Source organism: Mustela putorius, unplaced genomic scaffold (genome assembly GCF_011764305.1).
Source record: "Mustela putorius furo isolate JIRA1106 unplaced genomic scaffold, ASM1176430v1.1 tig00003923_pilon_pilon_pilon, whole genome shotgun sequence".
In the NCBI taxonomy this organism is placed as follows: domain Eukaryota; kingdom Metazoa; phylum Chordata; class Mammalia; order Carnivora; family Mustelidae; genus Mustela; species Mustela putorius.
The window spans coordinates 11,749,280-11,771,906 of record NW_025422068.1 but is presented as its reverse complement, the minus strand read 5'-3'; the positions used below and the strand labels follow the sequence as shown (position 1 = coordinate 11,771,906).

At 41.9% G+C, this 22,627-nt stretch overlaps 1 protein-coding gene across 4 annotated transcripts in view; it reads left to right on the top strand.

Moving 5' to 3' along the window:
- BTNL9 (butyrophilin like 9) overlaps window positions 1-21,874 on the top strand; it is a 48,935-nt gene extending 27,061 nt beyond the window's left edge. For 3 of the 4 annotated variants that reach the window (XM_013049823.2, XM_004780214.3, XM_013049820.2), the window contains 4 exons: window positions 14,105-14,125; window positions 14,342-14,368; window positions 18,324-18,350; window positions 19,210-21,874. In XM_013049823.2, coding sequence (XP_012905277.1) covers window positions 14,105-14,125; window positions 14,342-14,368; window positions 18,324-18,350; window positions 19,210-19,835 — 701 coding nt within the window. In that variant the 3' untranslated portion in view covers window positions 19,836-21,874. The remainder of the gene's footprint in view (window positions 1-14,104; window positions 14,126-14,341; window positions 14,369-18,323; window positions 18,351-19,209) is intronic. The other variant, XM_013049822.2, reaches the window with a different exon arrangement.
- Window positions 21,875-22,627: the final 753 nt, after the last annotated feature.

Below are 22,627 nucleotides of genomic sequence, written 5' to 3'. Positions count from 1 at the left end.
GCAACATATAGATGGGTTTTGTTTTTTTATCCATTCTGATACCCTGTGTCTTTTGATTGGGGCATTTAGCCCATTAACATTCAGGGTAACTATTGAGAGATATGAATTTAGTGCCATTGTATTGCCTTTAAGGTGACTGTTACTGTATATTGTCTCTGTTCCTTACTGATCTACCACCTGTAGGCTCTCTCTTTGCTTAGAGGACCCCTTTCAATATTTCCTTAGAGCTGTTTTGGTGTTTGCAAATTCTTTCAGTTTTTGTTTATCCTGGAAGCTTTTAATCTCTCCTTCTATTTTCAATGATAGCCTAGCTGGATATAGTATTCTTGGCTGCATGTTTTTCTCGTTTAGTGTTCTGAAAATATCATGCCAGCTCTTTCTGGCCTGCCAGGTCTCTGTGGATAAGTCAGCTGCCAATCTAATATTTTTACCATTGTATGTTACAGACTTCTTTTCCCGGGCTGCTTTCAGGATTTTCTCTTTGTCACTGAGACTTGTAAATTTTACTATTAGGTGACGGGGTGTGGGCCTAATCTTACTGATTTTGAGGGGTGTTCTCTGAACCTCCTGAATTTTGATGCTCGTTCCCTTTGCCATATTGGGGAAATTCTCCCCAATAATTCTCTCCAGTATACCTTCTGCTCCCCTCTCTCTTTCTTCTTCTTCTGGAATACCAATTATTCTAATGTTGTTTCGTCTTATGGTGTCACTTATCTCTGGAATTCTCCCCTCATGGTCCAGTAGCTGTTTGTCCCTCTTTTGCTCAGCTTCCTTATTCTCTGTCATTTGGTCTTCTATATCACTAATTCTTTCTTCTGCCTCATTTATCCTAGTAGTGAGAGCCTCCATTTTTGATTGCACCACATTAATAGATTTTTTTATTTCAACTTGGTTAGATTTTAGTTCTTTTATTTCTCCAGAAAGGGTTTTCTGTCTCCCGAGATGGTTTCTCTAATATCTTCTATGCCTTTTTCGAGCCCAGCTAGAACCTTGAGAATTGTCATTCTGAACTCTATATCTGACATATTACCAATGTCTGTATTGATTAGGTCCCTAGCCTTTGGTACTGCCTCTTGTTCTTTTTTTGTGGTGAATTTTTCCTCCTTGTCAGTTTTTCCAGATAAGAGTATATGAAGGAGAAAATAAAATACTAAAAGGGTGCCAACAACCCCAGGAAAATATGCTTTAACCAAATCAGAAAAGATCCCAAATCGTGAGGAGGGAGAAAGGGGATAAAAAGAGTTTAAAAAGAAAGAAAGAAAAAAAAGAAAAAGAAAGAAAAGAAAAAAAGAAGTTAAAAAAAGAAAATGAATAAAGAAAAATATAAAAAAGAAAAAATATATATATTAGATGAACTAGTTAAAAAACATTAAAAAAGAAAAGGGTAAAAGTTAAAAAAAATTTTAGCTGAATAAGAGAAAAAAAAATGAAAAAGAAAGAAGTTCAATTAACTGCAAGACTAAAAAAATCACAGGGAGAAAGCCATGAGTTCCATGCTTTGCTTTCTCCTCCTCTGGAATTCTGCTGCTCTCCTTGGTATTGAAACCGCACTCCTTGGTAGGTGAACTTGGTCTTGGCTCAGTTTCTTGTTGATCTTCTGGGGGAGGGGCCTGGTCTAGTGATTCTCAAGTGTCTTTGCCCCAGGCAGAATTGCACCGCCCTTACCAGGGGCCGGGGTGAGTAATCCACTCGGGTTTGCTTTCAGGAGCTTTTGTTCTCTGAGCGCTTTCTGTAGAGTTCCGGATCACGGGAATACAAATGGCGGCCTCCTGGTCTCCGGCCAAGAGGAGCCAAGAGCCCAGGGCCCCACTCCTCAGTGCGCCCTCAGAGAACAGCGCCCAGTTACTCCCGTCTGCCTGACCTCCGGCCGCGCTCCGAGCTCACCGAGCCTGCGACCGTTTCAAGGTAACACCGAGCTGTGAGCTTACTGTCGGCTCTGTCTCTGTAGCCGGCTTTCCCGTTCCAATACCCGCAAGCTCTGCGACACTCAGACACCACCGATCCTTCTGTGACCCTGCGGGACCTGAGGCCACGCTGACTCTGCGTGGGCTTCGCCCCGGTTTAGCCTCTGGAGCATGACCCTCACCGGAACAGACTTTTAAAAGTCTTGATTTTGTGCTCTGTTGCTCCGCCATTTGCCGGGAGCCGGACCCTCCCCCCGGCGTCTATCTTCCCGTAGCTTTGGATTCACTTCTCCACCAGTCCTACCTTTCAGAAAGTGGTTGTTTTTCTGTTTCCAGTATTGCTGTTCTTCTCTTCGATCTCCCGATGATTTGCAGGTGTTTGCAATCTTTAGATAAGCTATCTAGCTGATCTCCTGCTAGCTGAAGTAGTCTCAGCCTGCTACTTCTCCACCATCTTGACTCCTCCCTCTATTTTTAATTTCTTGAGGAATTTCCACATTGTTCTCCAAAGAGGCTGCACCAACTTGCATTCTCACCAACACTGTAAGAGGGTTCCCCTTTCTCCACATCATCTCCAACACATGTTGTTTCCTGTCTTGTTAATTTTGGCCATTCGAACTGGTGTAAGGTGATATCTCAATGTGGTTTTAATTTGAATCTCCCTGATGGCTAGTGATGATGAACATTTTTTCATGTGTCTGATAGCCATTTGTATGTTTTCATTGGAGACGTGCCTGTTCATATCTTCTGCCCATTTTTTGATATGATTGTCTGTTTTGTGCGTGTTGAGCTTGAGGAGTTCATTATAGATCCTGGATATCAAGCTTTTGTCTGTACTTTTTTTTGCAAATATCTTCTCCCATTCCGTGGGTTGCCTCTTTGTTTTCTTGACTGTTTCCTTTGCTGTGCAGAAGCTTTTGATTTTGATGAAGTCCCAAAAGTTCATCTTCGCTTTTGTTTCCTTTGCCTTTGGAGACATATCTTGAAAGAAGTTGATGTGGCTGATATCTAAGAGATTACTGCCTATGTTCTCCTCTAGGATTCTGATGGATTCCTGTTTCCCATTGAGGTCTTTTATCCATTTTGAGTTTATCTTTGTGTACGGTGTAAGAGAATGGTCGAGTATCATTCTTCTACATATAGCTGCCAGTTTTGCCAGCACCATTTATTGAAGAGACTTTTTTCCACTGTATATTTTTTCCTGTTTTGTCGAAGATTAATTGACCATAGAGTTGAGGGTCCATATCTGGGCTCTCTACTCTGTTCCACTGGTCTATGTGTCTGTTTTTATGCCAGTACCATACTGTCTTGGTGATCACAGCTTTGTAGTAAAGCTTGAAATCAGGTAACGTGATGCCCCCCCGTTTTATTTTTGTTTTTCAACATTTCCATAGCAATTCGGGGTCTCTTCTGATTCCATCCAAATTTTTGAATTATTTAGTCCAGCTCTTTGAAGAATACCGGTGGTATTTTTATTGGAATGGCATTAAAAGTATAGATTGCTCTAGGCAGTATACACATTTTAACAATGTTTATTCTTCCGTTCCAAGAGCATGGAATGGTCTTCCATCCTTTTGTTTCTTCTTCAATTTCTTTTATGAGTGTTCTGTAGTTCCTCAAGTACCGATCCTTTACCTCTTTGGTTAGGTTTATTCGCAGGTATCTTATGGTTCTTGGTGCTATAGTAAATGGAATCTATTCTCTAATTTCCCTTTCTGTATTTTCATTGTTACTGTATAAGAAAGCCACTGATTTCTGTAAATTGACTTTGTATCCTGCCACACTGCTGAATTGCTGTATGAGATCTAGTGTTTTGGGGGTGGAGTCTTTTGGGTTTTCCATATAAAGTGTCATGTCATCTGCGAAGAGAAAGTGTTTGACTTCTTCATTGCCATTTTAGATACCTTTTATTTCTCTTTGTTGTCTGATTGCTGTTGCTAGGTCTTCTAATACTATGTTGAACAAGAGTGGTGAGAGTGGGCGTCCTTGTCATGTTCCTGATCTCAGTGGGAAGGCTGCAGGCTTTTTCCCATTGAGGATGATATTTGCTGTGTGTCTTTCATAGATAGATTTGATGAAGTTCAGGAATGTTCCTTCTATCCCTTATACTTTGAAGTGTTTTAATCCGGAACTGATGCTGCATTTTGTCAAATGTTTTTACTGCATCGATTGAGAGGACCATGTGGTTCTTCTCTCTTCTCTTATTAATTTGTTCTATCACATTGATTGGTTTGCGAATGTTGAACCATCCTTGTAGCCCAAGGATGAATCCCACCTGATCATGGTGGATAATCTTTTTAATGTGCTGTTGGATCCTGTTGGCTAGGATCTTGTTGAGAATCTTAGCATCCATATTCATCAGTGGTATTGGTCTGAAATTCTCCTTTTTGGTAGGCTCTTTGCCTGGTTTGGGTCAGGGTAATGCTGGCTTCATAGAAGGAGTCTGGAAGTTTTCCTTCTGCTTCAGTTTTTTGAAACAGCTTCAGGAGAATAGGTGTTATTTCTTCTTTGAAAATTTGGGAGAATTCCCTAGGGAATCCCTCAGGTCCTGGGCTCTTGTTTTTTGGGAGGTTTTTGAACACTGCTTCAATCTCGTTACTAGATATCAGTCTTTTCAGGTTGTCGATTTCTTCCTGGTTCAATTTTGGTAGTTTATAGTTTTCCAGGAATGCATCCATTTCATCTATGTTGCTAAGCTTAATGGCATATAACTGTTGATAATAACTTCTGATGATTGTTTCTACTTCCTTGGTGTTAGTTGTGATCTCTCCCTTTTCATTCATAATTTTATGAACTTGGGCTTTCTCTCTTTTCTTTTGGATTAGTATGGCCAATGGTTTATCGATCTTATTGATTCTCTCAAAAAACCAGCTTCTAGTTTCATTGATTCGTTTTACTGTATCTCTGGTTTCTACCTCATTGATCTGAGCTCTAATCTTGATGATTTCCCTTCTTATGTGTGGAGTTGGTTTGATTTTTTTGTTGATTATCCAGTTCTTTAAGGTCCAGGACAGCTGGTGTATTCTGTATTTTTCAGTTTTTTTTTTGAGGGAGTCTTGGATGTCTATGTATTTCCCCCTTAGGACCGCCTTTGCTGTATCCCATAGGTTTTGGACAGAAGTGTCTTCATTCTCCTTGGTTTCCATGAATTGTTTCAGTTCTTCTTTGATCTCCTGGTTGATCCAAGCATTCTTAAGCAAGGTGGTCTTTAGCTTCCAGGTGTTTAAGTTCCTTCGGAACTTTTCCTTGTGATTGAGCTCTAGTTTCAAAGCATTGTGATCTGAGAATATGCAGGGAATAATCTCAGTCTTTTGGTATCGGTTGAGTCCTGATTTGTGACCCGGTATGTGGTCTATTCTGGAGAAGGTTCCATGTGCACTTGAGAAGAATGAGTATTCTGTCGTTTTAGGGTGGAATGTTCTCTATATATCTATGAAATCCATCTGGTCCAGTGTGTCATTCAATGCTCTTGTTATTTATTGATTTTCTGCTTCAATGATCTATTTCTGAGAGAGGCATGTTAAAATGTCCTACTATTAATGTATTTATATCAATATGATTCTTTATCTTGATTAACAGTTTTCTTATGTAATTGGCTGCTCCCATATTGGGGGCATAGATATTTACAATTGTTAGATCATCTTGGTGGATAGTCTCTTTAAGGATTATGTAGTGTCTTTCTATATATCTGCCTACAGTCTTTAGTTTAAAATCTAATTTTTCTGATATGAGAATCACTACCCCAGCCTTCTTTTGAGGCACATTGGCATGAAAAATGCTTCTCCATCCCTTCACTTTCAGTCTGGGTGTATCTTTAGGTTCAAATGGGTCTCTTGTAGACAACATATGGATTGGTCCTGTCGTTTTTTCCAGTCTGCAGCCCTGTGCCGTTTTATGGGTGCATTTAGGCCATTCACATTGAGGGTGATTATGGATAGATACGTTTTTATTGACATCGTGTTACCTTTGAAGTCTTTCTTTCTGTAGATTGTCTCTATATTTCTTCAAGGCTATTCTTGGGCTTTTTCCTCCTTTAAAGAAGCTCCCTTAATATTTCCTGCAGTATCGGCTTGGTGGTTGCATAGTATTTTAAGCCTTGCCGGTCTTGGAAACTCTTTATCTCTCCATCCATTTTGAATGTCAGTCTTGCATGTTCTTCTCATTCAGTGCCCTGAATACATCTTGCCAGCCCTTTCTGGCTTGCCAGGTCTCTGTGGACAGGTCTGACGTTATTCTGATGGGCTTTCCTCTGTAAGTAAGGACCCTCTTTGTCCTAGTGGCTTTCAAGAGATTATACCTACAGTTTTGATTCCTCAGTTTGACTATCAGGTGCCTTGATGTTTTTCGGAATCTATATTCTTGGGTGGAGACTGCTTGGCCTCTAGTACATGAACACTGGTTCCATTCGCTAGATTCGGAAAATTTCATGAAGAACTTGGTCCACTATATCTTCTAGACTTCTTTCTTTCTCTTTCCCTTCAGGGATTCCAATAATTCTGACATCAGAACATTTCATGGCATCATTTATTTCCCTGATTCTGTCTTCGTGGTTTCTAAGCTGTTTGTTTCAGGCTTTTTCCTGATCCTTTCTCTCTATCTGTTTGTCCTCCAGATCACTAATTCTATCTTCTGTCTCAGTTGCACTAGCTTTGACAGAATTTAGATTAGATTGGAACTCATTGAGAGCATTGTGAACCTCAGCCCTGGTAGCTTTAAGCTCTGCCCTAACATTGTGAACATCATCTCTCGTCACTTTCAGCTCAGCCCTAATCAATTCCGTTTGGTCATCCATGGCTATGTCCAACCTAGCTCTTGCCTGGATAATTGTTAGTCTGAATTCTCTTTCCGACATATTGTCTATGTTGATAGCTGTTAGCTCTGTTGCAGAAGACCCATCCTCTCTAATTTTCTTCTGTTGGGCATTCCTCCTCCTAGTCATTTTGGTGAGAGTTGACTGAACAGATGTAGCTGGATGTATTGACCGTGGTGCAGTCAAGGTGCACCTTGGAACACTTCTGATTAATCAGAATTCCCCACCCAAACGAGAGACAGAAGAAAACAAAAAGAAATAAAAAAGGGAGAGAGACAGGAAAGAAAGGGAAGATGAAAGAGAAGGTTCAGCCCAAATGGGCCCCAAGGTAAGATTTATGGAGTAGACAAACAAAAAAAGACAAACAAAAAGACTGATAAAAGTATATGACAAGAGAAAAAAAATATATATATATATGTGCAAATAAAGGAAGAATCTCATCAAAAAGAACCCGAAGTGTAAGATTTATATACTATCAGGACAAACACAAAAACACAGAAACACTGGTGGAAGAAAAAGATGGGAGAGTGGTTATAAATTCTCTGTGTGGGCGAGGAAGGTTGTTTTGATTCTTCCTGGATGTACCTTGATATCTTTGTTAAAGGACTCAACTTTCCCAAGATAAAGGGGGATTAAAAATTGGTTTACCTATAGGGGTACTATTGATTGGGAAGAGGGTATTACTTTGAAGTTTAACTCTCTATGAATATTGGAAAATAAAAATAAAAAGGAATAAACTAGACTAAACTAAACTAAAATTAAAAAAGATAAATTCAAAAAATAGAAATACGAAAGAAAAACGTAAGTGTATGTATCAAAAAGTTCAGGTTAGAAGTTTATTATGGAATTTGATGTACTGGACAGCTCACTGTGGTGGTAAATAGGTTAAAATAATTATCTATATATTAAAAAAAAATGAACCAGAGTAGTGGGAACAAGTAAATAATAAAAGTTTTCCTATGAAGTAGTGGTTTTTGTTCTCTTGTCGTCCTTGTTTTTTTTTTTTTTTCTTTATTGGTTTGTTTTCTGGGGGAGGGGCCTGCCAAGTGGTTTTTCAGTCAATGATGTTCCCTGATTTAAGTCCTCCCGCCCCCCTCAAGGGGGTGGGCTCTGAGGAAACTGGTTTTTTTCAGACTTTTGTTCTCTGGCGGTTTTTATGTTTGTTCACTTTTTTTTTTCTCTCACCTTGACCGCTTTTGATGGTTTTTGTAGTTTTAGAGGAAAACAAACTGCACCCTGACCTCCCTCTCAGAGAGAAGCCTCAGTCTGGCTGCAGAGCCCAAATAAGTTCCCCCTTGGTCGCTGGCAGAGGAGATTCCGAGTCCCAGTCCCTGGGGTCGCAAGATCTTTTGCTTGTACCCAAAGCCCGGTGGCTATCTGGGCAGCTCCAGAGAGGTTCCAAACAGCAATCGCACACTGAGATTTTCCTGCTGGCCTGGGCTGGGAGTGCCTGGTCTTTCTGGGTCTAAGAGCGCCCAGCTTGCTCACACCTCTTTCAGGGGAGGCTGTGGGTTGCGCGTGGGTCTCAGGCTCTGAGAATGGGGTGCAGGTCCGAAAGCACCAGGCTGGGCCTTCGTGCACCTCTCTCAGGGGAGAGTTTGGTGCATGCATCTTAGGCTCTGAAACAATGGCGCACATCAAAGGGCGCCAGCTGGGCCTTTGTACCTCTCTCAGGGGAGGATGAGGGGCACGCCCATTTCAGGCTCTATTGCAGGGCTCGCGCATTCTTCCATCTGGCATGTCTCCCAGCCCCTCACAGGAGCCGGACCCCACGCATTCTCGGGCTCGCTGGCGGCTTAGGGACAAAGACCTGGTTTCTCCACCGCCCTCTCTCTGGCTCAGCGCCAGGGGAGGCTGTCCTGGGAACTGGGACTTAAGCCCCATGTCCCTAGCCAACCCGATTCCCACAATCTCCCCCCCCCCACACACAGCGTGATCCTTTGCTCTTTTGGAATGCTTTCAACCAGTCTCCCAAGTTAATGCTGGTCCCCAGATGCAGGGCACTCTCGCTTGTATTGGGGGTATTACTTTCCTACCAGTAGCCTCTGGTGGCTCCCTCCCCCTTTTGTTTATTTTCTGATATCAGTGCGCCGTTCCCACACCACTTTACCTTCCCACTGACATCTTCTGCCCCTGTAGAGATCCAGATGAGTATAATTCTGATCTCAGGCTGATTTCCTGGGTGATTGGAGTTCTTTGGTAGGTAATCCGCTCACTTTAGGGTACAGGTTGAAAAGGTGCCTCCTCTTACTTCCCCGTCATCTTGTCCCCCCTCAAAGTTGTTGTTTTCTTATTGATTTTCTGTTTTGATGATCTGTCCATCACTGTAAGTAGGGTAGTAAAGTCCCCTACTATTATTGTATTATTACTGATTAGTTCCTTTATGTTCATTATCAAACTGTTTTATGTATTTGGGTGCTCCCGTTTGGGGTATACAAGTATTTACAATTGTTATATTTTCTTGTTGGATCATTCCCTTTATTATCATATAGTGTCCTTCTAAATAAATTTTTACAGTCTTTTTTAAAAATTTGTTTCACTCAATATAATTGCTACTCTAGCTCTCTTTTGACATCCATTTGAATGACACATGTTTCTCTATCCTCTCACTTTCAATCTCAGGTTGTTAGATCTAAAATGGGTCTCTCTTTTTTAAAAAAAGAGAGGAATGAGTGAGAGAGAGCATGGGTGGGCAGAGGGAGAAGGAAAGGCAGGCTCCCCACTGATCAGGGACACCAATGCAGGGCTCGATCCCAGGACCCTGGGATCATGACCTGATCAAAGGCAGATGCTTAATGGACTGAGCCATGCTGGCACCCCTAAAATGGGTCTCTTGTGGCAGCATATAGATGGACTTATTTTTTTTAACCCATTTTGTCACCCTGTGTCTTTGTTGTTGTTTTTATTGGCATTCCAGTCAGTTAACATACACTGGAATGTTAGTTTCAGGTGAACAACATAGTGATTCAACAATTCCATATACCTCCCAGTGCTCATCACAACAAATGCCCTCCTTAATCCTAATCATGTATTTAACCCATCTCCCACCCACTTCCCCTCTGGTAGCCATAGTTTTTTCTCTGTAGTTAAGACCTGTTTCTTGGTTTGCCTCTCCCTCTTTATCCCCCTTTACTCCTTTGTTTTCTTTCTTGAATTCCACAGATGAGTGAGATCATATGGTATTTGTCTTTCTCTAGCTGACTTACTTTGCTTCACATAATACTCTCTGGCTCCATCAATGTCCATCTATATCTTGCAAATGGCAAGATTTCATTCTTTTTATGCCTGAGTAATATTCCATTATATATATACCACTTCCTCAAGAGTCTATTTTATTTTTTTTTCTGATTTAAAATACTTCATTATTGCAAAAAAAAAAAAAAAGCTCTTCTAAAGGTGTTGTTCTTAAGTTCTTTTTTAAAATTTTTATTTTATTTTTTTTCAGTGTTCCAAGATTCATTGTTTTGTTTTGTTTTGTTTCATTTATTTATTTTCAGCATAACAGTATCATTATTTTTTCACCACACCCAGTGCTCCATGCAATCCGTGCCCTCTATAATACCCACCACCTGGTACCCCAACCTCCCACCCCCCTGCCACTTCAAACCCCTCAGATTGTTTTTCAGAGTCCATAGTCTCATGATTCACCTCCCTTTCCAATTTACCCCAACTCCCTTCTCTCTAACTCCCCATGTCCTCCATGCTTTTTGTTATGCTCCACAAATAAGTGAAACCATATGATAGTTGACTCTCTCTGCTTGACTTATTTCACTCAGCATAATCTCTTCCAGTCCTGTCCATGTTGCTACAAAAGTTGGGTGTTCGTCCTTACTGATGGAGGCATAATACTCCATAGTGTATATGGACCACATCTTCCTTATCCATTCGTCCGTTGAAGGGCGTCTTGGTTCTTTCCACAGTTTGGCGACTGTGGCCATTGCTGCTATAAACATTGGGGTACAGATGGCCCTTCTTTTCACGACATCTGTATCTTTGGGGTAAATACCCAGGAGTGCAATTGCAGGGTCCTAGGGAAGCTCTATTTTTAATTTCTTGAGGAATCTCCACACTGTTCTCCAAAGAGGCTGCACCAACTTGCATTCCCACCAACAGTGGAAGAGGGTTCCCCTTTCTCCACATCCTCTCCAACACATGTTGTTTCCTGTCTTGCTAATTTTGGCCATTCTAACTGGTGTAAGGTGATATCTCAATGTAGTTTTAATTTGAATCTCCCTGATGGCTAGTGATGATGAACATTTTTTCATGTGTCTGATAGCTATTTGTATGTCTTTATTGGAGAAGTGTCTGCCCATATCTTCTGTCCATTTTTTGATATGATTGTCTGTTTTGTGTGTGTTTAGTTTGAGGAGTTCATTATAGATCCTGGATATCAACCTTTTGTCTGTACTGTCATTTGCAAATATCTTCTCCCATTCTGTGAGTTGCCTCCCAAGATTCATTGTTTAAGAGTCTATTTTAATAATTCTTGCAGAGCTTGTTTAGTAATCATGACATCCTTTAATTTTCATTTCTCTGGGTAGGTCTTTTTCTCTCCTTCTGTTCTGAATGATAGTCTTGCTGGATAGAGTATTCTTGGCTACAGATCTTTTCCACTTAGCACTTTGAGTATATCATGGCTTGCAAAGCTTCTGTTGAAAAATGTCCCGATAGTCTTATTGATTTTCTCTTCTAAGTTATTGGCTTCTTTTGTCTTGCTGCTTTGAAAATTTTTTCTTTATAATATATTTTGTGAATTTAATTACTGTGTCTTGGTTGGGTCTGCTCTTACTGATTTTGAAGGGAGTTCTCTGTATCTCCTGGACTGCATATCTGTTCTCATTCCCAGATTAGGGAAGTTTTCAGCTGTTATTTATTTAAATAAATTTTCTGCCCCCTCTTCTCTCTCTTTCTGTTCTGGGACTCCTATAATATGAATGTTACTACATTTGATGCTGTCACTGAGTTCCCTAAGTCTGTTTTCATTTTGCACAATACTTTTCTCTCTTTTGTTCAGGTTATTGGCTTTCCATTACTCTATCTTCTAGGTCACTAATTCATTCTTTGGCATCTTTCAGCCTGCTGTTCATTCCATCAAACATGTTTTCATTTCATTTATTGTGCCCTTTATCTCTGCTATGTTTTTCCTTATCTCTGTGTTAAAGGTCTCATTCATGTCTTTCAGTTTTTTCTCAGTCTTTTCTCAAGTCCAGTGAATTCCTTAGAATCATTGCTTTAAATGTTTGGTCAGACATGTTAATTTTATCTGTTTTGTTTAGATCTCTGCCTTGGCCTTGGCCTGTTCTTTCATTTGTGATAAATTTCTCTGTCTCCTCATTTTTTCTGCCTCTCTGTGTGTGTTTCTGTCTGTTATGAAAGTCAGGAGAATATCTTATGTGTGTTGCTTACACCCTGCTGTTGTGTTTGAATCACTTTTCCTTTTAGTGTGGTCATTTGCAGTGGCCCTCTGCCTATTGGCTGTTGTGGGCTGTGCTTGCTCTCTGTGGTGTTAGTAGGACCCAGGAAGGTCAGCTCTGATGGAGTGTGCCTGCTGGGGAACTTAGGAGTGGGGCTACAGTATTAGCAAAACTTGCAGTGGGCCACTGGCCCTATGTTGGACCCCCTGAAGCACTGCAATGGCTGGTGGTTGTTTGCTGGAGTTGCTGGGGCCATGAGACTGGCTGCAGAACACGAGAATGGCTGGGTGCAGCTGGGGCCGGTGCATGGTGCTGCTTGGGGGTGCATGGCTGGGGGTCATGTGGCTTTAACAATATTCCCCCTCGGGGCACCTGGGTGGCTCAGTTGTTAAGCGTCTGCCTTCAGTTCAGGTCATGATCCCAGGACCCTGGGATTGAGCCCTGCATCAGGCTCCCTACTCAGTCAGAAGCCTGCTTCTCCCTCTCCCACTCCCCCTGCTTGTGTTCCCTCTCTCACTGTGTCTCTGTCAAATAAATAAATAAAATCTTTTTTAAAATTAAAGATATATATTTCCTCTGAGCCCATGGTCAAAGCTAGCAGGCTTATTGTGGGCTAGTCCTCAGAAGAACTTGTAGGCATGGCACACTACTAATGGGTTAGGTAGGAAGTGTCTATGCAGCCCCAATCTCCTACAGTTGGCTCTGTGTTTGTGCTGGGGGCTCAGGAGAGAGAATTAGTGCCTGCCAACTCCCTTATTTTTGAAGTCCCTTAAAATGATCCAAAATCATTATGAACAAATCTTCCATTTTCTCCCAGTGTTGTGAATACTGCCATTTTTGTGTTCCCTTTCTGTGTGGGCTGCTGTCTCCTTAAAGCCAGCTATCACTTGTCCTCTGGGCTCACCCAGTGCTATGTCAGCTGACTTTTAAAGCACCAGACTTCAAGTCCCACTGGTATTATAAACTCACAGAATCCAGCCCCTCTGGTTTTTAAGTCGAAGTGTTATGGAGATCAGTCTTTCCTGTGTGAGCTCCTGGTGTGAGGGCCCATTTCCCTGCTCTCTCCACTTTTCTGAACATCCTCACCTTTCAGATGCAGTCTTGTCTCTATATTTAGTTATGGAATTTTTTTCTGCCAATCTTCAGATCTCTCTGCCAGTCTTGGATGTGGGTGATAGCTAGTTGAAAACAATGGAGGAGGTGAACTCAGGGTCCTCCTACTTCACTATCTTCCCAAGTCTCTAGTCAGAATGAATTACTTTTAAAACAAGACATAAGAGGGGCACCTGGGTGGCTCAGTTGGTTAAACATCTGCCTTGGGCTCAGGTCATGATCCCAGGGTCTTGGGATTGAATCCCACATCAGGCTCCCTGCTCAGTGGGGAGGGTGCTTCTCCCTCTCTCCCCTCCTCGTGCTCTCTCACTCTCTCTCTTTCAAATAAATAATCATCAAAAGATAAATAAAAAATAAATTTAAAAAGACAGAAAGTGGTGATTCAAAGGAATGCATTCCTAGTGGCAAAATATCAAAGTCTTAACATCTGGCCAGGAAATAATTGAGTGTGATGAGGAAATAGTTAAGTGTGATGTCCTCCCAGTCCTTTAAATAATGTGCCCAGTCAGTGACCCTGAGGTTTACATAGGCTCAGTGCCTGGATTCATGAAGGACCTCTCCTCAGGAAAAGTTTCTGATTTCAGGGCAGATGAACAGTAGCCTTTCAAACTAGACTTGAGCCCCGGGAAGAGACCTCTCAGTACCATGACCTGTTTTCCTTTTCTAGCCCTGTGCAGATTTCTGTCTTAGAGCAAAGATTAGAATGAGGCATATGAATCATGCAGATGGGTGGTACAGAGACTAAGATGGGACTGGGGTGAACAGTGGTTGAAGAGTAAGTAACCTCCTCCCAGGGACCTAACTACCTTGGGATGGTGGTTCCCCTCACCCAAACACTGATGTTTTCTGTGTTTTGCTTACAGGAAAGCTTCAGACAGAACTTGGTAAGTGACCCCTCTTCAGGTTATTTCTTCTTGTCCACCTTTTAGCATCTGATTTCTCATTTGCCAACAAGGTATGATGCCCAAGATGGAACCCTGCCAGCATGTGGGTGGCAGGAGAAAGGGGAGAAGGGCAAGGATGGGTGCAAAATGCAATGTGGGAGTAGGGAAGCAGCACTGACCTTCTGTTTTAATTCTGTTTTTCCATGGATGCTTCAGACTGGAGAAGGGCTGAAGGCCAGGCTGGTGAGTGAAGCTCATCTCCCTCCCATTATCCACTTTACATTTCAACATCAGAGTCACTCATTCTGACTAATGAGCCGTACCTCATTCTGGCTTCTTCCACAGGCAAATGGCATGTACTAATGTATGTCACTTACTAGAGGTTATATTCAAGTTTTGCTTTCTATTTACTTTTATATTGTTTTGAGGTATAAGCATATTATAAACCATTGGTGCAAATTCTGGTTGCATATCAGAATCACCTAGATCCTTGTGGGTCTAGAATGGGCATGTTACTCTATATGAAAATATTTTTCCCTATCCCTTCCCCCACTCCCTACATAAAGCAAATAGTCTGATGTGTAGTTTACTTTGTATGGATTCTTACAAAAGGTCAATTTCAGCTTTGTGCACAAGCATTTTCGTTTCTGTAAATGACGTTTACAGTCGTGTGCTGTTCCTTGCTTTTCTCACTCATCGCTGTGTTTTGGTATCCATCCCTGCTACCATATCTGGTCTCAGTCTCCTTGCTGCAGTGTACTCCATGTTAACCAGCCACATTCTTCAAATAGATATCCAGCCTGCCTCTAACTCCACACCACCACACACAACACTGGATGAACAGCCTCAAATCTGTCACCTTCAGGCTTTATGTGGAGATTTCTCTGGGATGTATACCCAGGGAGGGAGTTGCTGGCCTGAGGGGATATGTCAGTAAGTGAGAGAGAGAGGTCCCCCAGAGGCAGTGCCATCATCCTGCCGTTGGCAGTGCATGGAGACTCCATGTGCCCACATGCCATATAAACCACTTACTGAGTTAGCTACTCGATGGGGATGAGTGATTGCTCATTGTGCTTTCAGTTTGTTCTCCTCTGAACACTCAGTTTGGGCATCTCTTCATATGCCAGATGACTTTTGGGGCTTCCTCTCCTAAATATTGCCAATTCTTGTCCTTTGGCCATTTTTTTAAAAAGCAGACTCCAAGCCCCCATGTGGAGCCCAATGCAGGGCTCAAACTACAACCCTGAGGTCAAGATCTGAGCTGAGATCAAGGGTCAGAAGCTTAACTAAGTGAGCCACCCAGGTGCCCCTTTTGGCTGTTTTTAGTATGAGGTTGCTATCTTTCTTTTATTGATTCAAGGGGACATGACATATATATGTACATAATGACAATATATAGTGTCATGTATGTCTTATATATTTACAGATATATAGATATACATAAATACACACCAACAAAGTCTCAAAAACACAAGTCATTAGGTAAAAATTTAATGAATTCAATTTTATCAAAATTAATGGTTTCTTTTCAGTGGGAAACCAAGGATGTAGCTAATAGCAGGTGACAGACTAGAAGAAGGAATTCACAGTGTTTAATACCAATGAGGGATTAATATCCTTATACAGATACATATGCATCAAATTTGTACCTTATGGCATATGTTTTTGAAGTTCTGTTGAAGAAAACCTTCCTAACACGTAGGTCATAAAGATATTCTCTTCCACTTTCTTCTGTTTACTTTACATGTCTTATGTGTATGTCTTTAAACCACCTGAAATTTGCCATCTTATTTGGTGCCAGGTGAGAATACAGCTGTTTTTCTTCATATAGTGAGTCAGTTTTCCCAGTGCCATCTACTACACCAACCATGATTTCCCCATCGATGTGGGTATTGCCTTTAGTTCATATTTGGTTCTCATGTGTAGATGGGTCTATCGGTGGACCACCTATTACTTCATTGTTTTCACTGTTAGGGCTTTTTTAAAATTATTTTTTCAATTTATTTATTTTCAGAAAAACAGTATTTGTTATTTTTTCACCACACCCAGTGCTCCATGCAATCTGTGCCCTCTATAATACCCACCACCTGGTACCCCAACCTCCCACCCCCCTGCCACTTCAAACCCCTCGGATTGTTTTTCAGAGTCCATAGTCTCTCATGATTCACCTCCCCTTCCAATTTACCCCAACTCCCTTCTCCTCTCTAATACCCCTTGTCCTCCATGATATTTGTTATGCTCCACAAATAAGTGAAACCATATGATGGTTGACTCTCTCTGCTTGACTTATTTCACTCAGCATAATCTCTTCCAGTTCCGTCCATATTGCTACAAAAGTTGGGTGTTCGTCCTTACTGATGGAGGCATAATACTCCATAGTGTATATGGACCACATCTTCCTTATCCATTCGTCCGTTGAAGGGGATCTTGGTTCCTTCCATAATTTGGCGACCGTGGCCATTGCTGCTATAAACATTGGGGTACAGATGGCCCTTCTTTTCACATCTGTATCCTTGGGGTAAATACCCAGGAGTGCAATTGCAGGGTCATAGGGAAGCTCTGTTTTTAATTTCTTGAGGAATCTCCACACTGTTTTCCAAAGGGGCTGCACCAACTTGCATTCCCACCAACAGTGGAAGAGGGTTCCCCTTTCTCCACATCCTCTCCAACACATGTTGTTTCCTGTTTTGTTAATTTTGGCCATTCTAACTGGTGTAAGGTGATATCTCAATGTAGTTTTAATTTGAATCTCCCTGAGGGCTAATGATGATGAACATTTTTTCATGTGTCTGATAGCCATTTGTATGTCTTCATTGGAGAAGTGTCTGTTCATATCTTCTGCCCATTTTTTTAAAGATTTTATTTATTTATTTGTTAGAGAGAGAGAGAGCACAGGCAGAGTGGCAGGCAGAGTCAGAGGGAGAGGCAGGCTCCCTGCAGGGCAAGGAGCCCGATGTGGGACTCGATCCCAGGATGCTGGGATCATGACCCGAGCCGAAGGCAGCTGCTCAACCAACTGAGCCACCCAGGCGTCCCCTGCCCATTTTTTTTTTGATATGTTTGCCTGTTTCGGGTGTGTTGAGTTTGAGGAGTTCATTATAGATCCTGGATATCAACCTTTTGTCTGTACTGTCATTTGCAAATATCTTCTCCCATTCCGTGGGTTGCCTCTTTGTTTTTTTGACTGTTTCCTTTGCTGTGCAGAAGCTTTTGATTTTGATGAAGTCCCAAAAGTTTATTTTTGCTTTTGTTTCCTTTGCCTTTGGAGACATATCTTGAAAGAAGTTGCTGTGGCTGATATAGAAGAGATTACTGCCTATGTTCTCCTCTAGGATTCTGATGGATTCCTGTCTCACGTTGAGGTCTTTTATGTTAGGGCTTTTATAGTACCCCAAAGTACAAGTTTTCCTGCATTTCTGCTTCCTTTTAAAAATGAATGGATCTTTTTAGGTCCATTTTAAATTTTAGAATACGTTTACAAAATTCCTTTTAAAAAATCCAAAAGCAGTTTTGCATGGGATTCCTTTGAATTTACAGATGAATTTAGAAAGAGTCAAGATCTTTATAGAATTGAGTTATTCTATGCAAGAGCTATATGTTTTTAAAAGTTCTACTAGTTATTCTGATGTAGACCCAGGGTTTAAGGGCTCTGCTGTAAATTTATGGAGCTCTGAAAACTTCTTTTACTTTTGCTATTTTGTGACTTGTTGATCTCTTTGTTATAAAGTTGAATAAGATAAAATAAAACAGAAGTCCATCCAGAATGGTTTATGTTAAGAAAGGAGGAAAAAACAGGGCACCTAAAGGACATTTCAGGACAGGAGCCATGCTCATCCAGGCTTCCTCAGACTGAACCTGCTGGTCAGAGATTAAAACTTCTTGTGCAATCTTAAAGGCACCCCAATAACTTGCCTTGGCTCTCTGCCCACATGCTTTGTTCTCCTGCCTTTTTCAGTACAAGGTTAGATTGCATGCAGATTTAGTATAACCCAGCACTGACACTAGCCCTTTTCTAATCCTGAATTCCCAGAGAAATGCCATTGTGAGCCCAGACCATTCCGGACTCCAACTAGCTGTCATGGGGGGAATGAGATCATTGGGTTTGTAGCATCCTTCATGCATTTTGAACCTCCCTCAAGTTTGCAGAGTTACTGACCCAGATCTTTGAGTCTCTTTTTTTCTTTCTGTTTGGTTTCAGAGTGGAGAGCAGCCCAGCAATATGCAGGTAACTGAAGTCAAGGAACTGTGACCTTGTGACTAGGGTTTGTTGGATCTTTAACAGAAGGGAGGTGGAAAGATCTGAGATTGGAGGAAGGATCTGCCCAGGAGTCAAGTATGGAGCCTACACACACAAACACAGAAGCCTACTTTTGCACATATACAACACAACATGTATGCCTACATGTATACACATACATACTTGCATGCACACATCTGATTATACTCACACATGCGCTTTTTTGTGTACACACATCTCCTAAAAGCACATTATTTTCTGGGTTTTACTAGGTTTGTTTCCATCTGGTAGGAAGACTGTTAGGGCTAGTTTGTAGGAACCTCTCATTGGACAGAAGAGATCCTTGGGGTTCTCCTCTATCAAGTGGGTGTGCTTTGAGGGGTGGGGTATTGGAGAGCAGGGCACTGGACTGGATGATCTCAGAGGTCCCTTTCAGTTTTAAAATCCTAACATTGCTATAAAACTGAGGCTCAGAGCTCACATGATGATCTCAAGGTCACATAGGGTGGTGCCATTAGTGAGGAGTTGAAGCCTGGAGCCCCTTCCCCTTGGCCAGGAACTGGGGGGAAAGGAGCCCACCTCCATCCCCACGAATCTACCTTGTTTTCTATTTCTGCTCTCCATGGCACCTAGTATGGCAGTTAGGAAACTTCGAGTTCAGGAAAGAAATAGGATTCTTCCAATGGCTTTGAAGTGCTCAGAAGCACCTTGTGAGCTGCTTTGGTACATAGGGGTGGTTTCAGGGGTGGGGGTGACCAACAGGAGCGCTAGAGGTTTACCTGTCAGGAAGGGGCAAGCAGGGCCCAGAACCGCCCTTCGTAGGTACTAATTCTGCGCCCCTGCACAGTGAATGTAACCCTTGATCCGGCCTCTGCGCACCGCAGCCTGGAAGTCTCCCAGGATGGCAAGAGCGTGTCCTCCTGCAGAGCAGAGCTCAACCCCGTGGTGGGGGACCCCCAGCGGTTCTCTGAGCAGACGTGTGTGCTGAGCTATCAGCGCTTCTCTGCTGGGCGGCACTACTGGGAAGTGCATGTGGGCAGGCGCAGCCGCTGGTTCCTGGGTGTGTGTCTGGCCTCCGTGCCGCGCACAGGGCAGGTGCACCTAAGCCCAGCCAACGGCTACTGGGTGCTGGGGCTGTGGAACCGCTGCGAGTACTTCATCCTGGACCCACATCGCATTGCGCTCACCCTGCGTGTGCCGCCGCGGCGTGTGGGCATCTTCCTGGATTGGGAGGCAGGAAAACTGTCCTTCTTCAACGTGTCAGATGGCTCCCACATCTTCACCTTCACAGACACCTTCTCAGAGACGCTCTGTGCGTATTTCAGACCCAGATCTCACGACGGTAGTGAACACCCAGATCCCCTCACCATCTGCCCATTGCCTGTCAGAAGGACATGCAACCTTGAAGAGGATGAGCTTGATACCTGGTTACAGCCCTATGAGCCCTCGGATCCCACCCTGGGCCTGTGGTGAGGCACTCTTTTGCCTGCTCTGGCAAGGTTCTTTGGCAGCTTCCCGGATCCCTGGCTGGGATTTGCTCTCCCACTTCCTCTAGAGTGGAGGAAACATCACCAAAATGTCAGCAAAGGCTAAAGACTGCACAGAAGAGACAAAAAAAAGAAAGAAAAAGAAAAAGAAAAAAGAAAAAAAGAAATTTTGCCTATAGGTGTATGCATATATATTATATGATTTTCTTTAATGAGTAGAGGGAATTCCAAAGCTCATTTGTGTGTATGGTAGGAGTAAGCAAAGGAGGAACAATAAGTTCATGTTGTTGGGAACCAGAGTGTGTACTGTGGGAGACCAGAAAGAAACTAGAATAGGGGAGAGATGGTGGGAAACCTTACCAGAGTGGATAAGAGGTATCAGTTAACCTGTGTTTTTAAATACTTTTTTTTAATGTTTTTTTTTAATTTAATTTAATTTTTTCAGTGTTCCAAGATTCATTGTTTATGCACCACACCCAGTGCTCCATGCAATATTTATACGTATTCTAGCTCCAAAATGTCTGGAAGCAATGACACCTCATAAGTAGGGAGTTCACTTAGGGCTTAGATCCCAGTTTTAAATGTCATTTCCCACTGAGATGAACTTGGAGAAATGGCTGATTACAGGGCTGGAGCAGAGAAGTTCCAGGGTTGGAACATCTTGTGTTCAGATGTGCTCTGAAACTAATGGGGCCACAGAAACCAGGTGAACTTTAAAATGAATCATGATAAGGATGAATAATGACAAGAATTGATTAACAAGGGATTGGGCAAATAAGAAAATTCCCTACGTCTGCCGAGAGGTTTTTCAGTCAGAAATGAAATACAGAACTACAGAAAGTGGAAAGAAGAAAATGAAAGAGTAACTCTGTGAACTCATGGTTTTTACAATGTATGGATAGATGGAGCATATGCACACACCTGAAAAATAGGTAGATAGATTTATGTGTGCACATATAAGGTTCCTGGCTCTGTCAGTTTTGACAGCATAAGAACAATAACACTTCAGTACCAATGAACACAATTAGCATCCAAAACTGAGTTGTTTTTTTTTTCAAAGATTTTATTTATTTATTTGAGAGACAGAGATCACAAGTAGGCAGAGAAGCAGGCAGAGAGAGAGAGAGAGGAAGGAGGCCTCCTGAGCAGATAGCTGGATGAAATGCAGGGCTGCGATGTGGGGCTCGATCACAGGACCCTGAGATCATGACCTGAGCGGAAGGCAGAGGCTTTAACCCCCTGAGCCACCCAGGCACCCTCAGAACTGAGTTTTTATCACTATTTTCCACTAAAAGGAACCAAGTCTCCTTTGAGAAGTGGTTGACTCCAGGACTGAGTCAGGAAAAATACAAGATAGGTGTGATATTATGATTAATGCAAAGTATATGGTCATCCACCTAGATTCTGGCACAGAACTCTAAAAACCCTTAAAATTTCCTAAGTGATAAGAGCTATCGGGATGTCTTTTGATATTCATAACAAGCCCCTTTCAATCACACCTCATTTATGTTAATGAAATGACTTCTGGAAAGCCCCCTAAAGGGAGCTGGTTTTCTAGGGAACCAAGTATGTGATTAAAAGGTTGAAGTTTAGCCCCTGTCCATCTACCCTTGAACTCAGAGAGTGAAGAGAGACTGGAGATTAAGTTCAGTCACCAATTGCTGACCCACACCTATGTGGTCAATTAATCTTCCACAAAGCAGGAAAGAATATCAGGAAAGAGAGTGTCTTTAACACATGGTGTTGGAAAACTGGACTATTTTCTTAAACCACACACGAAAATGAACTCAAAATGGATGAAAAACCTAAATTTGAGACAGAAAGCCATCAAAATCCTAGAGGAGAACACACGCAGCACCTTCTTTGACATCGACCACAACAACTTCTTAGTAGACATGTTTCTGGAGGCAAGGGAAACAAAAGCAAAAATAAACTACTGGGATTTCATCCTGATAAGAACCTTATCAGAAGGAAATAATCAACAAAACTAAAAGGCAATCTACTGAATGGGAGAAGGTATTTGCAAATGACATATCTGATAAAAGATTAGTATCCAAAATCTATAAAGAACTTATAAAACTCAACACCCCCAAAACCAAATAATCCCATTAAAAAATGGTCAAAAGACACGAAGAGACATTTTTCCAAAGGGGACATACAGATGGCTAACAGACACATGAAAAAATGCTCCACATGAGTCATCATCCGTGAAATGCAAATCAAAACTACAGGGAGATACTACTTCACAACGGTCAGAATGGCTGAAATGAACAACACAGGAAAGAACAGGTGTTGGCAAGGATGCAGAGAAAGGGGAAACCTCTCACACTGTTGGTGGGAATGCAAACTGGTACACTACTCTGGAAAACAGTGTGGAGGTTCCTTAAAAACTTAAAAATAGAGCTACCCTATGACCCAGCATTCGCATTACTGAGTACTGAGCTGAAGAATACAAGAAGACTAAGTCAAAGGGATACACGCACTGCCATGTTTATTGCAGCATTATTTACGATAGCCAAGATATGGAAGCCGCTGATGAATGGATAAAGAAGAGGTGGTATATATGTAAAATGGAATATTACTCAGCCATAAAAGATGAACTCTTGCCATTTGCAATGACATGGATGGAGCTAGAGAGTATAATGCTAAGGGAATTATTTCAGACTTATGTCAGTCAGAGAAAGACAAACATCATATGATTTCACTCATATGAGGAATTTAAGAAACGAAGCAAGTGAGCAAAGGGGAAAAAAAGACAAACTAAAAAACACTCTTAAA